The sequence below is a fragment of the Halichoeres trimaculatus genome, unplaced genomic scaffold, assembly GCF_033239565.1.
Source record: "Halichoeres trimaculatus isolate MK-OKI-2021-1 unplaced genomic scaffold, fHalTri1.1 fHalTri1_scaffold_13, whole genome shotgun sequence".
Taxonomy (NCBI): Eukaryota; Metazoa; Chordata; class Actinopteri; order Labriformes; family Labridae; genus Halichoeres; species Halichoeres trimaculatus.
In genome coordinates this window covers 11,754,661-11,770,003 of record NW_027437191.1, presented here as the reverse complement: position 1 = coordinate 11,770,003, position 15,343 = coordinate 11,754,661, and the positions used below count along the sequence as shown (strand labels likewise).

At 42.6% G+C, this 15,343-nt stretch overlaps 1 protein-coding gene across 1 annotated transcript; it reads left to right on the top strand.

The window, feature by feature from the left end:
• The first annotated feature begins 2,695 nt into the window (after positions 1 to 2,695).
• Positions 2,696 to 15,011, top strand: slc35f1 (solute carrier family 35 member F1). The gene is made up of 8 exons (XM_074685567.1): positions 2,696 to 3,014; positions 5,822 to 5,997; positions 8,347 to 8,474; positions 9,763 to 9,922; positions 10,005 to 10,161; positions 10,244 to 10,296; positions 10,392 to 10,546; positions 13,418 to 15,011. Exons 1-8 carry the CDS (start codon positions 2,920 to 2,922, stop codon positions 13,649 to 13,651), a joined length of 1,158 nt encoding a protein of 385 aa, XP_074541668.1. The 5' UTR covers positions 2,696 to 2,919; the 3' UTR covers positions 13,652 to 15,011.
• The last annotated feature ends 332 nt before the right edge of the window (positions 15,012 to 15,343 follow it).

Here is a 15,343-nt window from a genome sequence, read left to right as displayed (position 1 = left end):
AAGGCCAATTTATGCCCAATGCTACGTACAGGTCTGGATACAGACTAGGGATGGGTACTGAATTAGGTACTTCTATAGGTACAGACTGAATTCTGTCAAAAGGACCGGGTACCGATTCACATAAAATCAAAAGGTACCATGCTTAGGTGCCTAAATGCACCCTTGTGACTGTGGGGGAGTGGGCAATTTTCCATGCCGGACATGAACACAGCATTGCAAGGTTAAATATAGAAGAATACATACGTTAAATCAAAAAAATATTTTATTATTAAGCAAATTAATATTCTTTATCACATGAACACAAAAAAGTATTGAAAATTGGTACTATTGAGTACCAGTACCAGTTGCCAGGTACAGAGCAGTACCACCAGAAACCGTGGGGATAGTGTTGCTGTTACTTCCCGATTTGTAGCTTAAGTGAGACACAAAGAAGAAATAACAATTGTGGAACTTATGTGATATGTAACGGTCTCACCGACCACCTGTCTTTTGTGATAGAGGTACATTAGCAATACCTCCTCCACAGTCGCCATTTTTGTTTGGAGTTTGTTGTCATAAGCTTTAGTATCTGGGCTGCCCCCCCTTGCTGGATGCATTTGGTTAACAGCAATGTGGTTGTAAAGAATGCATGGAAGTATGTGAGCAATGAAGGTAACATCGTTTGAAAGAACCTATACAGTGTTGTATGAAAAGGGAATTTAAATGTGCTTTGCTCACAGCCCAGTGCTCTGAATTGTGCCAGTAACCTGTTGGGTGAATCCTGTGTCTGACCAGCGCTCATCTACCAACTCCAACCTCACCAAGCAGAGCTAACGTAACCTCACTCTTCATTTTATTGATAGACTCTCAAGTTTGAACAGATGCCTGCAGAATAACTGCTGACTGTGGGTTGGAATGAACATTAACACAAACAGTTTAGCCCCTATGTTAGCCTTTAGCTTGGGCTGTATCACTCGCCCGTTTATCTTTCTTCTGCTCTGATGTCTCTTTTCTGTTTGACAGTCCAGCAAAACATATATAAGAAATACTCTTCAGAAGGGAAAAGCATGGATCTGTTTCCTCACAGCTATCCTTTGTCAGCCGGCATTGTTTCATCACAGGGACAGTCGATGTGCTATAAATGGCCGTGTTCTCCTGGGAAAATCCGACCCGACCACAGGTACTGAGAAATAGCATTTAGAACTTAGCGTGAATAAACTCATCCACCAATGCTATGATATAAATCTAAGAAATGCTTTTCTTTAAGAAAGAGGACAGAGCTCACTTCTCACTGTTAAGACTGGCAGTTTTGGGGAGTTTCTTTACTAAGAGCTCATCCTTTCTGAAAGCACAAGCATGTGTTTTGCTCTAACTGGTAATATGGTGCTTTAAACAGGAGCTCCTTGTTGATAAGTACCCAAACATTTATAGCTTGTGACAACTGCTGTGGACTTTCTATGGCTTACAGGAATATTCACTGATGACTCTGGGTTTGAGAATGACTCAAGTTTGGTTTTCTCAGAGTTTAAGACCAACTTTAGATTCTGCAGACAAGACTGAACAACTTTGAAAGCAGAGTGTAAAAGCGCCAAAGAAAACAACGTCATCTTCATAAAAGCATTACAAGGCATTTTCAGGAGGGCCCGACCAATATGGGATTTTTGGGGCCAATGCCAATACCGATACTGGGGGCAAAAAGAAGCCGATATCCGATATATATCGGCCAATATCCGATGTATGGACTGATATCATATATATTTGCTGATATATATAATAAATTCATTGAAATACACAGGATAAATACTGTATGTGAACACAAATTATTACTAGCTATTGAAAAGTTCCATCTTCCATTTAATGCATGGGACTAAACTAGATTTTAAGTCACAATGTAGATGCTTTCAAAACGTGCAATATTTACAATTACAACAAAATAAATTGAAACGTTTTCAAAAATTATTTCAATGAAGACAATAACTTGTGAATTTATAAGCCCAGGTTAATTCTGCATGGCAGTGAGACACTGTGTAGTAGCCTTACATTAATTAACACACAGGAGCAGGAGGAACAGAATCTCTGCGGAGCAAAAGATTTTTATAATCAGCTACATTTTGGCCGTTGTTGATTAATCGGTGACAGGCTATAATCTGCCCGATTTATCGGCCCGCCGGATTAATCGGTTGGGCTCTAATTTTCAGAATTATCACAGAGATTATTGAGATAAAAAAGGAACTTGGGGCACACCTTTAGACAACTCTATCAGACACATTAGGTTTTATTTATCAGGTCTTTAGCAAACGTGACTGCAGCTTGTTTTGATATGCTAATGTGTTGTATTACAGAAGATCAGTAACCTGTGGTCCGCTGTGATGAATCCTTTTCATGGATCCATGAAAAGAAGAACACCAAGCTTTACCACCAAGCTCTTCAATAACAGCATTTTTTCCTCTATGTGTGTAAGTGCATGTGAGAGCAGTTTGCAGACACACATGCTGTGGGGGTGTGGCAGTGGGCTGTTAGAGGGATAAACTTCAGGCCCTGAAACAGCTTCACTCCAAGTCACCAAGAAAAGACGATAATCAGGTTTGTTCTGATAAATTTTGTGTTGAGCTCATGGAACCTGACAGTGTAACCTGCGGTCACATGACTTTCCCATGTGTATGATCGATTACGTCTTCTTTACACGGGGAGACTGTGTGATAGGACGCCATCTGGCGGACGAACCAGTCCTCACACATTAATTCAGGATCAGACTGTGGATCCAGGAGAGTCTGACCAGGGGAGGAGAAAACATCACACACACAGACACACACTCATACACACACAGATCTGTGTGTGTGTAAGCAGCTTCACAGCGACCAGCACGGTCTCCCTCCTCGTCCTCCTCTCCTTCCTCCTCCTCTCCTCCTCTCTCGGCATGCTCGCTCTGACGGTGTGAGGATGATCTCGGTGGTCTCCACGGTGGAGAGCGCTCCCAGAGGAGCGGGCAGCCCGCCGCCGAGCCTCCTGCAGCGGCTCCGCAGACTCATCACCAGGTATGACGATGATGATGGTGATAATGATGAAGGTGACAGGGATGATGATGATGATGATGATGATGATGATGAAGATGATGGTGGTGATGATGACATGTTTCATTAGATTCAGTGCACGCGGCTGCGCTGCAGCTGCTTTGTCTCTCAACCTGTAACATGTTCACACAACTGCACGAGGCGTGACGTGCAACAGATGTGTGTGTGTGGGTGTGTGTATGTTTGTGTGTGTGTTTTATGGAGAGCATTCCTGCACGCGACTCGGTGCAGGTTTACAAGCTGAACAATGGCTGCTTGTCTGCGCGAGCCTCCATCATCTCTACCTGCATCACAAGCGCGCGCGCACGCACACACACACACACACACACACACACACACACACACACACACACACACACACACACACACACACACGAACACACACCGTCAGCCTCTCCTGTGCGTGTGCAGCTCAGAGCTGGACGTGGCTGGTGTCTGACTGAGATCAGTGAAAATAAAACCACCAGATCAACACCGTGTGTGTGTGTGTGTGTGTTTGTGTGTGTGTGTGTGTGTGTGTGTGTGTGTGTGTGTGTGTGTGTGTTACCGTCAAACACCAGCAGGGGAATGCTATTGGAATAAAACCTTCATTAATACCAGGCAGACAGAGCAAACAAACTCACCTGTCACTCAGGTGAAACATTACAGTGACCAAAGTACTGTTAAACGAACCTCTCTGGTTACTATGGAGACACATATAGAGATCATGTTCACAAGGTTGATTGGTTGATTGTCCTTAGGTGTGTGTTTGTGTGTACATGTCAGCTCTGTGATAGGCTGGTAAACTGTCCAGGTGAACCCCATCTCTCGCCCACTGACAGCTGAGATAGGCTCCACCACCTGTGACACTGAAAGGGAAAATCTTTAAAAGATGACTGGTCAATGTTTTCCTTTTTTATTTTAGTAATTTAATAAACAAAGACTTCTACAAGCTACAAACACAGCAGTAATTGGAGCAACGTTACTGACACTACAACAACAGACTAAACCTAAACTAGTTAGTACAGTAAGTGTGAGTACAGTAATTGACGTACTAATAGAGTAGAATAGAATAGAATAGAATAGAATAGAATAGAATAGAATAGAACTTTATTGTCATTGTAACAAGTACAACAAAACTGAAGTCACAGCAGCAATCAAGAAAACAAAAGTAAGAAAGTGTACAGAAAGTGCAAAAAGGTCCATAAGAAAATAGATGATGACAGCTTGTCCATCATTCTCCAGTTCAGCCAGTCACTGGGTCCAGGACTGAGCTTCCTCAGCAGTCTGTTCAGTCTCTGTCTCCTGGATCCTGTCTGTTCACAGCGGGTGAAGCTCTTCCAATGTGGCGTTAGTGTCTGATGTTAGCTCCGTTAGCCATGTCTGTGAATAGCATGATGCTACTCAGCCTCCTGGTATTCTCTCTGTTGCTGGGTTAGCTCAGCTAGCTTGTCCATCTTATTGGATCTTTCATTCCCAATAACGATGGATGGACAGACAGTTCTATGTCGCCACTTCTTAGCTCACACCTGAGAACCAGCACGTCGTCCTCACCTCCTCCTCCTCACCTTGTGGGAAGACATCAGGCCTTACACCAGTTAGCATTGACACGCTACAGGCTGCTAACAGCTGAGTTCACATGTAAACAATGCAGCCATGGTTACATGTAGGATCTCCAGACAAACTCAGGAGAAAAAGTAGTAAAAATATCACTGAAGCCACAAAAAGTTTAGTGTCCATGACCAACAAGTGAGCCATACAAAGTAATGATCCACTCCAAATACAAAGATTACGAAAAAGAGACGAAACACTTACAAGAAACGGACAAAGAAGAGAGAGCTGCTGCAAAAGGCAGCCATAGCCAAAAGGGCGGCGCCTAGCCATAATGTAATAATAATATTAATTCAATGAAATAAAAAAATATTTGGATGCAGATATAAAAATTAGGTTACACCTGCTAATGCTTAGGCTAGTCAAAGAACACAGTCAAGATATGATGATTTTACTTGGTTTGTTTAGATGTAATGTAAGGGTTTTCGTTCAACTGAACCCCAAAGCAGACACTGATGCAGGCATACATAAGAAAAAAAATCAGTTCAATGTTTTAGAAGGAGCAGGCAGTTTAGGCAGGGATCTGGCTGGTTGGAAGAGAAATCCTCAGAGAGACGCAGGAAACTCAGGCAAAGTAGCTGTAGAGACAGAGAGGCACACTGGAGTACCCGAGTACAAGAAAGACAGGTAAGAACAAAGCAGCACCACAAGTACACAGCAGGAAACAGCACTATTACTCAAAGGGAAAAATCACTAAGCGAAACAACCGAACAAAAAAAAATTATCTGGAAGAGTAGTGGAGTGAAGACCAGGCTTATATAGGCAAGAAGAGCCAGGAGTGCCTCGTCTGCTGCTGAGAGGATAAGCCAGCCACACCGCCTGCCACTCACATACCTGCAGGAGAAAGAAAACAAAACCAAAATAATTATCACACGGGGACCACTATGGAATCAAATCACATTCATCCAATCATGCAGGATTTTTTATTTATTTATTTATATAATTGGATGTGTGATGATCTGAAACTTCCACTCCTCACCCCTCATATTTATATCATAGCCTGGTTAATTCAGAGTAATATACTGTATGTATGTATGTTTACATGTCATATTCATTGCCTACACTGCCCCCAAGTGATGAAAAAAAGAATTTTCTAGGTTTAAGTATGATGGATGGCACAGTCAGCAGATACACACTCATCACACTGATCTGTCCTCCTCACTGTGTTTTGGTGTGTTCAGGGACCTGCTGGTGACCCTGGCTATGGGTCAGATTCTGTCTCTGTTGATCTGTGCCATTGGTCTGACTAGTAAATACCTTGCTGATGACTTCCATGCTAACACACCCGTGTTCCAGAGCTTCCTCAACTACATCCTGCTGTTCCTGGTCTACACCACCACACTGGCTGTCCGACAAGGTAATGTCTACTAGGAATGCCCCCAAACAGATTTTTTGACTTCCAATCCGATCTGATCCAGTTCTTTCACAATATGTTTTGCGGATACAATACCTTTGCCTGATATTCCATTGCAAAACACAAATCATATTTGTTGTATTTAAGTGACCCCTGTTGGTACCTCCTTGAGGAACACTCGCTTTACAAATGGTGCAAGATGCTGTTTTACTATCATTGCTTTCCAAAGAGAAGCAGTCCCACACAGCGGATATGTTTGCAATTTGGTTTGATTTACAGAAGCCATAAAGCGTGAAGGTGCTAAAGGTATGTGAAAACTGGTGGATTGGTCCCCATCACGTTACATACAGTGGGGAAAATAAGTATTGAACGCTTCAACTTTTTTCTCATTACATTTATTTCCACATATGCAATTCAAACGAAATGTCTACATGACATTGGTTTTACCTCAAATAATCCACACATGAAAAGATCACAATGTTCAGGTCCATTAATAATGATGAGAATTAAGTACGATACCACAGGAAAAAAGTAGACTTGGAAGCAGCAGGTACGATTGTTACAGAGAAAACAATAGGCAATGCACTCCACCACCATGGCCTCTATGGACACTCAGCCCACAAGACTCCATTCCTCAAGAAAAGGCATGTTAAAGCTGGTTTAAAGTTTGTGAAACAGCATTTTGACAAGCCAGTAGAATACTGGGAGAATGTTGTCTGGTCAGATGAGACCAAAATTGAACTTTTGGGCTATCATTCTACATACCATGTTTGGAGGAGAAATGTCACTGCACATCACCCAAAAAACACTAAACCAACAGTGAAGTTTGGAGGTGGAAGCATCATGGCATGGGGTTGTTTCTCATGGTATTGGCAAACTTCATATAATTGATGGAGCAATGAATGGAGCCATGTATGGGGAAATTCTTGATATGAATCTGCGGCCATCCACCAGGATGATGAAGATGAGACGTGGCTGGACCTTCCAGCAGGACAACGATCCAAAGCACACAGCAAAGTTGACTCTCAAATGGTTTCAAAAAAAGAAAATCAACCTGTTAAAATGGCCTAGTCAATCACCTGACTTAAATCCAATTGAACATTTGTGGAAAGAACTAAAGAAAAGGGTTCACCAGAGGTCACCAAAGAATATTCAAGATTTAAAGACAATCTCTGCAGAGGAATGGGCCAAAATCACACCTGAGCAGTGTGGGCCATTAGTTAAATCATACAAGAAGCTTCTGGAAGCTGTCATTGCAAACAAAGGCTTCTCCACTAAGTATTAGATGAGTCTCAGTTAGCGTGTTCAATACTTTTTTTTCCTGTGTTATCGCACTTAATTCCACATAATCATTATTTGTAGACCTGAACGTTGTGATTTCTCTTCATGTGTGGATTATTTGAGTTAATACCAATGTCTGGTAGAAATTTTGTTTGAAATGCATCTTTGGAAATAAATGTGCTGAGAAAAAAGTTGACGCGATTAATAGTTATTTTCCCACTGTATATGTGACTAGCTTGATTTCTTGTTCATTGTATTTTGTTATAGGTTCTTGTGATATACATATTTTCAAATCTTCAATTTGTATTTATAGATCTTTGTATTTCAGTTCCTGATATTTTACTGTTTTTTTTATTATTGTGTATTTATTTGATTTTGATAAAAGTGTTCATTTGCAGGTTTTTTGTTTATGAAAATAAAGTCACTAAAATGTAGCGCTGTATGATAGTTTTATTTTAGTATGTAAAAATTGTTTTTGGTGCTGGAATACAAGAGGCACCAGATGAAATCTTGCCAAGGGCACCAAATTAGTGAGGGCCGGCTCAGCTATCCGATCCTCCAAAAGTAGCCATATTGATCAGTGTATCAGATCGGGACATCCCGACCTGTGTGTTTGTTGCAACAAAAAAACAAATCTTAAAAAGGTGAATATTAAGTAATTGTGCTCTCTTTACACATCCTTGGATTCCACCACACAACTGTAGTTTTTATATCCACGACAGAAGGAGGATGTTTTCTCTCCAGAGACACCAGGCTCCACAAAGAAGAATTTTAATGGTTGGTTCAGATCAACACAGCATTTATGAACCACGCACATCAGACTCAGTGATCTGATGTGTTCTTCCTCAGGCAGCATGCTGTGAAGGACTGTGTAATGTTTGTTTTGTTGATGATGTGGCAGCAATGGATGACATTCTTGCGCCAGACCAGGAGGCAGGAATGGTTTTGGGATGATGTGTGTTTCAGCTCTTTAGATTCTTATTGCAGTCATGTGTCCACTGTGCTTTGTTGATCGTGTTGAAACTGCTCTGTTGTGATGTTCCCTGTGTCACCATCTCTGTCTTTAACCAGGTGAGGGAAACCTGCTGGCCATCCTGAAGCAGCGCTGGTGGAAATACATGATCCTGGGTTTAATAGACATTGAGGCAAACTATTTGGTCCTCAAAGCTTACCAGTACACCACTCTGTCCAGTGTACAGGTCAGACATTAATCACATTCTTAATTCTTTGTACATTTATTTTTTCTGTGTCTCGTAACGTCTCACTTAACTATATTTGGACTACTTGAATAAAGCTCTGTACACTCTGCAGAAACCCAACAACTCTTAAAGCTGAAATGTTTAAAAGAATTTGTCAGGATTAAAAATGTTCACCTTGAACATCCAGAGTTCAAAAAAACACATCAGAGGACACAACTAACCCCTAAATTCCACAGCACGCACAGCGCCCAGGCGCAAGAAATACGCTTCAGGTCTTCTATGCGTGGCAGCTTCCAAATCTCGTAAATTTGCTGTCACTAAGAAAGCACTAGACAGGAAGTCACTGTGTGAAGTACCCGGAAGATTCCAAATAAAACATAATGAACGAACTCTCGAACGTAAATTTCCCCCATATGTTATAAATACGTCACATCTGAAGGCACGTGCATCAGGTAAACAGTCGGTCAGAGGGTCCTAGACACAGCACAACGGCATGGATGAAGAGAAGCTGATCTTGGAAGTGGAGAAGTTCAACATTCTGTATGATCCCAAACATCCTTTTTATAAGGATACAGGCAGAAAGGAAAAGGTGTGGACCGACATATCAAAAGTTATGGGAGTGGATGGTGATCATGTGATATCCCTATTCATACGAGAGCCTGTGACTCTCTGAGGACCAGCCCTCCCCCTCCGAATTGAGCGGCACATCGCGCTGCTTCTAGTGAGTTTTGACAATATGGAGCAAGACCATGGCGCTCCGCTGGGTGCATGCTGTGGAATTTAGGGGTTAAAGTTATCAAATGATGCAGAAAATGCAAGATATGAAATGTTTGGGGCTAAAAATGTTGGCTGCAGGTAAAAAAAAAAACGTCTCAACATGATGAACAATCATGATAAAATCCACTTCCAGATCCTGCCATAAAAACATCCTGACATATTTTACTCATATCGCCCCCTAATGGAGAACATTTTCCTTGGTCAGAACCAGAATTTGCTGATGTTTATCATCACATATTATCTGGTAACAAGGAGGTTGGATTTCATAGTCTGTAATGATGACACAAGGGTGTTTGATCGCACTTAGTGACTGATTTACTTAAAGGGTTAATAAATGTGTTAGGAGGAGCTGCTCGCCCTTGGTCATTTCCACAAACTTAAATGTGGCCACCTGAAAAAGTTTGGACACCCCTGTTTTGGACAATTGATGTCTCTTGACCTTGGTTCCACTTCGGCTTAAACCCTAAATAAGTAAGCTTGTTGTGCTCCATCTGTCTGTCTGTGGTCCCAGCTGCTGGACTGCTTTGTGATCCCGGTGGTCCTGCTGCTCTCCTGGTTCTTCCTCTTGGTGAGGTATAAGGCCGTTCACTTTGTGGGTGCAGGATTGTGTCTGCTGGGAGTCGGCTGCATGGTGGGAGCTGACATCCTGCTGGGTCGACAGCAGGGCCTCGGTGAGTTTCTGTGAACGCGTGTCCGGCTGTTTGTCATACTCCCGACCCTCCTCATCCTCTCTGACCTTCCTCGTCTGTGCAGGAGAGCAGAAGTTGTTTGGAGATCTGCTGGTTCTGGGAGGGGCCACTCTGTACGGGATCTCAAACGTCTGTGAGGAGTTCATCGTGAAGAACTTGAGTCGGGTTGAGTTCCTCGGCATGATGGGTCTGTTTGGATCCTTCTTCAGCGGCATCCAGCTGTGGGTTTGAATTCTGATCCATAGAAATGAGCATGTCAAAGAGTCCTGTGTGCTCTGAACATGGGTCTGTGTGATGTTGCAGGGCCATCATGGAGCACAAGGAGCTGCTGAAAGTCCCCTGGGACTGGCAGATAGGTGAGCATGCAGGTGCACAGGTAGTAATACCCAGAGAGAAATCCACCCTGAACACTGCTCTCTTTTTGTGTGTGTGCGTGTGTGCATGTGTGCAGGTCTCTTCTATGTGGGTTTCAGTGCCTTCATGTTCAGCCTGTACAGCTTCATGCCCGTGGTGATGAAGAAGACGAGTGCTGCATCAGTTAATCTGTCTCTGCTCACAGCTGACCTGTACAGCCTCTTCTGTGGCCTCTTCCTCTTTCACTACAAGGTAACCAGTGACAACAGCACACCAGCCATAGTGTGCAAGCTTTAGGATACCCTGAAGAGCTGGAGAGTCTTTAGTTGAATGTTGGAGTGAAAGGACAAATCCTGATTAAATACAACTCCCAGATTTGTAGCAGTGGTGTTCAGGTTGTTGTAACGTCATGAGTTCCAGTCAGAGTGCTGCTTTGGCTGTTACCTTGCCCTAGATACACTAGGTGACACAAATCTATGGGTTTTATTTTTAAGACTTCATTTATGAACATTTGTATATAGAAAACAACTTAAAAGTACCCCTCTATCATCGAAAACAAAACAAGCTGTGATGCTTTATTGATAAATTTGAGTTAAAATAAAATTATTCCTGTTAGCTGAGAGAGCTAATAGGAGGCATCTATTGGCCCTTTTCCACTAGCACGCCTTGGCCCTACTCTACTCGGCCCTTCTTGGTTTGCAGCATGTTTTCACTGGCCTGGTAGCTCCTAAAACAAGCTAGTTTTGGTACCTACTCCACTCCGGTTCCAAGTGAGCTGAGTCGATACTAAAAGATGACATCATCGATTGCCGGCTACTGATTGGTCAGATGTTACCGCCAGAGCTCTTAAAAGGGTAAAGGGAGTAACATAAGCCAGGTGTTAAGGCAAATAAGGAATGTTTAATGAAAGAATGACAGTAAGGAAAGTCAAACTGAAGTTTATTTAACAAATTGAATCGGGTTAACGAATAATTTTACAACAAAACTTAGGAGGCGACAAATCAGACAAGGTATCCTAAAGAGCCGAGCTCAGACGGTCCTTGCGGGTGACAGACCACTGCAGATCAGCCGCTCCCGCTCCAAACTCCAGCCGGCCTTATGAAACCTTCCTCTAGGTCGAGCTCCGCTCCTGATTGGTGGACGCCGTAACCCCCAATCACCTGGGAAGAGGGAGGAAAAAACCCACACACCTGGCGCACGCACACACACTCAGATACACACACTCGTCACACCAGAGGTCGGGACCGTAACATCAGACAATGTCCTCATCAATGAATCATGAGCACGATGCCCAAAAAAAGACGGGACATAAGAGGATGAGAGCAATCCGGCATTTTTAAACAAAAACTGCAAAATGCAAAATTTTTAAACAAAAACGGTGTCCCGTCAAGTTTCTCCCTGGTACAACGATGACTATTGCGTCATACTACTATAATTATATTACTATTGCCTCCATTGTTTGTGATTGTTGTGTCACGCTCAAATAATGTGGACGCAGTGTCGCCCAGCTGTTGTATGGGGACCCTGGTGGTCAAAAGAGCCAGGCTAGCCGAAAACTATCACAAAACGAGTAGAGACTGGCTGAGTAGAGTAGCGCCAAGGAGTGTTAGTGGAAAAGGGCCATTTGTTTTGGTCAGTCAACGAATCAGTAGCAGTATTTGGACCAGCTGGCCGTGCTGACCTCTGAGCTGTGTATCCCTGCTCTGAAACCATCATCCTCAATGGCTCAAGGGCTCCCCAAGTGGTAAAATGAGTTACTGGAATCAGTTTTATCATATTCTGGGGGGATTGTACAGACATTTATAATGTGTATAATGTCATTTATCAATACAGGAAGCTCACAAAAAAAAGCCATTCCTACTTGATATGACTTTTATTCTGATCTGTGACACCTCAATGTTTTTGTTCTCTCATCCCTATCTCTGAAGTCAAAGCAGAACCAATTTAAGATGTCAAATGTCAGATATTTTTGTTTGTAAATATTTTAGCATATATATTTCTAAAATTTCAATTTTGCTTGGTATTCATCTTTAATATTCATGATATTGAAACTATTTAGGACTCAATCTGATCTCCTGCTGGTTAAAATATTGACTCCCCTGGGCATCCTTAAAAAAATAGTACATTGTATAGTTGTGCTTTTTTTCCTTTGTACAAAAGTGCACCTGGAGTTCAGTCATTGGAGAAAAATGTGTAAGACACCTAAGTTAAACATGTCAACATAAATCAATCAATCAATCAATCAATGTTTATTTATAGAGCCCTTTACACAACCCAAAAGGCCCCCAAAGTGCTTTACAGTAGTGTCTAAGGATAAATAAGAACACTATAGATAAAAGCGACACAAAACAATATAGTGGGAACGATACATAAAAAAGTAAAAGATACATAAAAATGCAAGGGAAGGTGTGCATAAGGGTGCATAAAAGCCATTTGGAAGAGATAAAACAAGTTAACTAATAAGAGCATGATACCTAAAAGCCTTAGTCAGGGTTAAAAGCCATTCTAAAAAAGTGAGTATTGAATTTAGATTTAAAAAGACCAAAGTCTGTGGTGGTGCGGATGTCTGGGGGCAACCTGTTCCACAATAAAGGTGCAGAGATAGAAAATGAACGGTTCCCCCACTGTTTATATCTGGACCTTGGAACGTCTAAGAATCAAACTTTAGGTGGCAGTCAAAAGTTACCCCCAGTTTTTTTACCTGCGATTTAAAAAGCGGAAGCAGAGAGCCGAGATTCATCATGGCTGCATCCGGCAGAGACGGGCTAAACAGGACACATTCTGTTTTGCTGTCGTTCAGGTGCAGGAAGTTACATGCCAGCCACTGCTTGATGTCGCTAATGCAGCTCTGCAATTTGTCGAGTGCAGAGCCTTCCTTTGAGTTCAGAGGCAAACATAACTGTAGATAGTCTGCATAAAGGTGAAACGACACGTTGTGCTTTGCAATGACTGACCCCAACGGAAGCAAATATAGGGAAAAGAGAACAGGGCCAAGAATAGATCCCTGTGGCACCCCACAGGGAAGTGGTACATCTGATGAGCAGAGGTCGCCAATCATCACCGAGAAGCTTCTATTCGAGATACATAAAGCAGCAGTAAACTCAGTCTGTGTCTCTGTTTCAGTTCTCTGGCCTCTACCTGCTGTCGTTCTTCATCATCATCCTTGGTCTGCTCCTTTACTCCTCCTCCTCTACCTATGTGGCCCAGGACCCTCGCGTCTACAAGCAGTTCAGAAACACATCCAGCCAGCCTGCCCCTGACCAGCCTCCGCTCAGTCCAGTAGCTCCGGAGCCCTCTGTCACCTACACCAGCCTGGGCCCTGAGCCGGGGGATGAACTTCCTGTGAGGGTTGCCTGAGAAGATCTGAGAGGGGGGGGTTTAGTCTGTGGATCAGAAACTCGGCTGCAACCTGCAACTGAGACAGTGCTGACTGTTCCCAGACCAGCTAATCACGGCAGCTGGTTGGACTTTATTTCATGGTCTGATGAAGGGGCGGAGCCTCCACCTGCTCAGAGACAGATCAATGTACCTGAGCACAGACTGAGCGGAGTGGATTAAAATCAAGAGAAGAGAGGTGTTGTGTTCACTGTGATAGAGACCGTGAGTGGACTGTAGTGACTGAAAGTCATCCATACATCTGTTCTTTCTCCAATCTGATCACAGCTCTCATTGGACAAAGAGGTGAGGTCACACCTGGACAGGTCACCACTTAAAACAGGAGACGTTAATTCATGTAAATAGGTAAAACAAAGTATTATCATTCCTACTTTCTTTTATATATCTGCCGAACAATGTCTGTGCTGACTACCTGTAAATGCCAAGTGCTGATTATGTCATTTTTACATCTTACAGTGTTTCTTAATCCAAACAGCTTTGTCATTTAAACACAGATTGGAGTCAGAAAGGAATTCTCCATCCTGCAGCAAGAAACGAGCTGTGTTTCCACTAAAAGAGCTTTTTTTTTTGTCACTGACATGCTCAGATTGTTATTTGGGAGTCTAACATGATCCTAAATACGTAGATCTTTCTGTGAAATTAGGCAATGATTTTTTAACCAGAGAGATCTGTTACATGGCTTTTTTCTTCAAAGACACCAGACTCCCCTGAAAGATGCGATAATTTTTCCTCACAGAGCACAGGAGTTGTTGATCTACCACTGCCACAGTTGGTTTCGGTGCTTTTCAAGCAGAAAGTCCAGGAACTTTACCACTACCAGGAACTACCTGGTTCCTGTGGCCTGTTGTTTGTCTGTGTTTCCTCCCTGATTCTTATTTTGTTGAGTGGACACTTGAAAGGAGACAAGTGTTAGCTGCAAAGCAGTTGCTGATTGAAGCTGTTCCAGACATGCAGAAGCAGCCTAAACTGGAAAAAATCACCAGGTCGCATCTAAAGAATGAAGACAGTAGAGATTGAAAAGTGATTTTGCTCAATTAAAAAAAAAACAAGCCTGTCGATCGATGTCTGTAAACTGGATCTTCACTGACACATTCAGCTAAAGGTCCCCAGTTTACAGGGTCACTCTATAAACTGGAACACTGGGAGCTGACGTAGACACATTCACACTATCAGGCTAATAGACTGTAAATAAAGTGGACGTCATCTTGCTCGGTGCGAAGTGAGGTCGCCACAAAAACGGCTCCCCCTGGTGGCTGGCTGCAGTATAGGTAAAAAAATCCCGCTCTCCAGTCATTCCAGATGGGCTGTGGTCAAACTTTAACTTTAAAAAATAATTAAAACTCGTAGAAATGTTTCTCACGTCCAATAATTGTGGTGATTTGAAGCTATCATTTAGCTGTCTCGTATTCAAGTCCTCTTTTTTTCTGAAAAGTTTTGTTTTCATAAGTTATAAGAGGTTAAAAACAAGGTTTCACATTTAATGATGATTGACAGCTGATTTAGATTTTTTCAGGGATTGTAAAATATGTCAATGTCTTGTCCTGGCTGCACAACTGCTACAATGGTGGCGCCTGTGACAGGGGAATTTTGGCTTAAATACCGTACAATGATAAATGGCGGAGCCACGCTGTCCACTCTATATACAGTCTATGA

What these genes read in the sequence shown, in the direction of transcription:
- slc35f1 (XM_074685567.1), top strand. Translation starts at nt 2,920, where the DNA reads ATGATCTCGGTGGTCTCCACGGTGGAGAGCGCTCCCAGAGGAGCGGGC. An exon ending in CCACTCTGTCCAGTGTACAG is followed by an intron (nt 8,475 to 9,762) that starts GTCAGACATTAA and finishes CTGTGGTCCCAG; the next exon opens with CTGCTGGACTGCTTTGTGAT. An exon ending in CCCCTGGGACTGGCAGATAG is followed by an intron (nt 10,297 to 10,391) that starts GTGAGCATGCAG and finishes GCATGTGTGCAG; the next exon opens with GTCTCTTCTATGTGGGTTTC.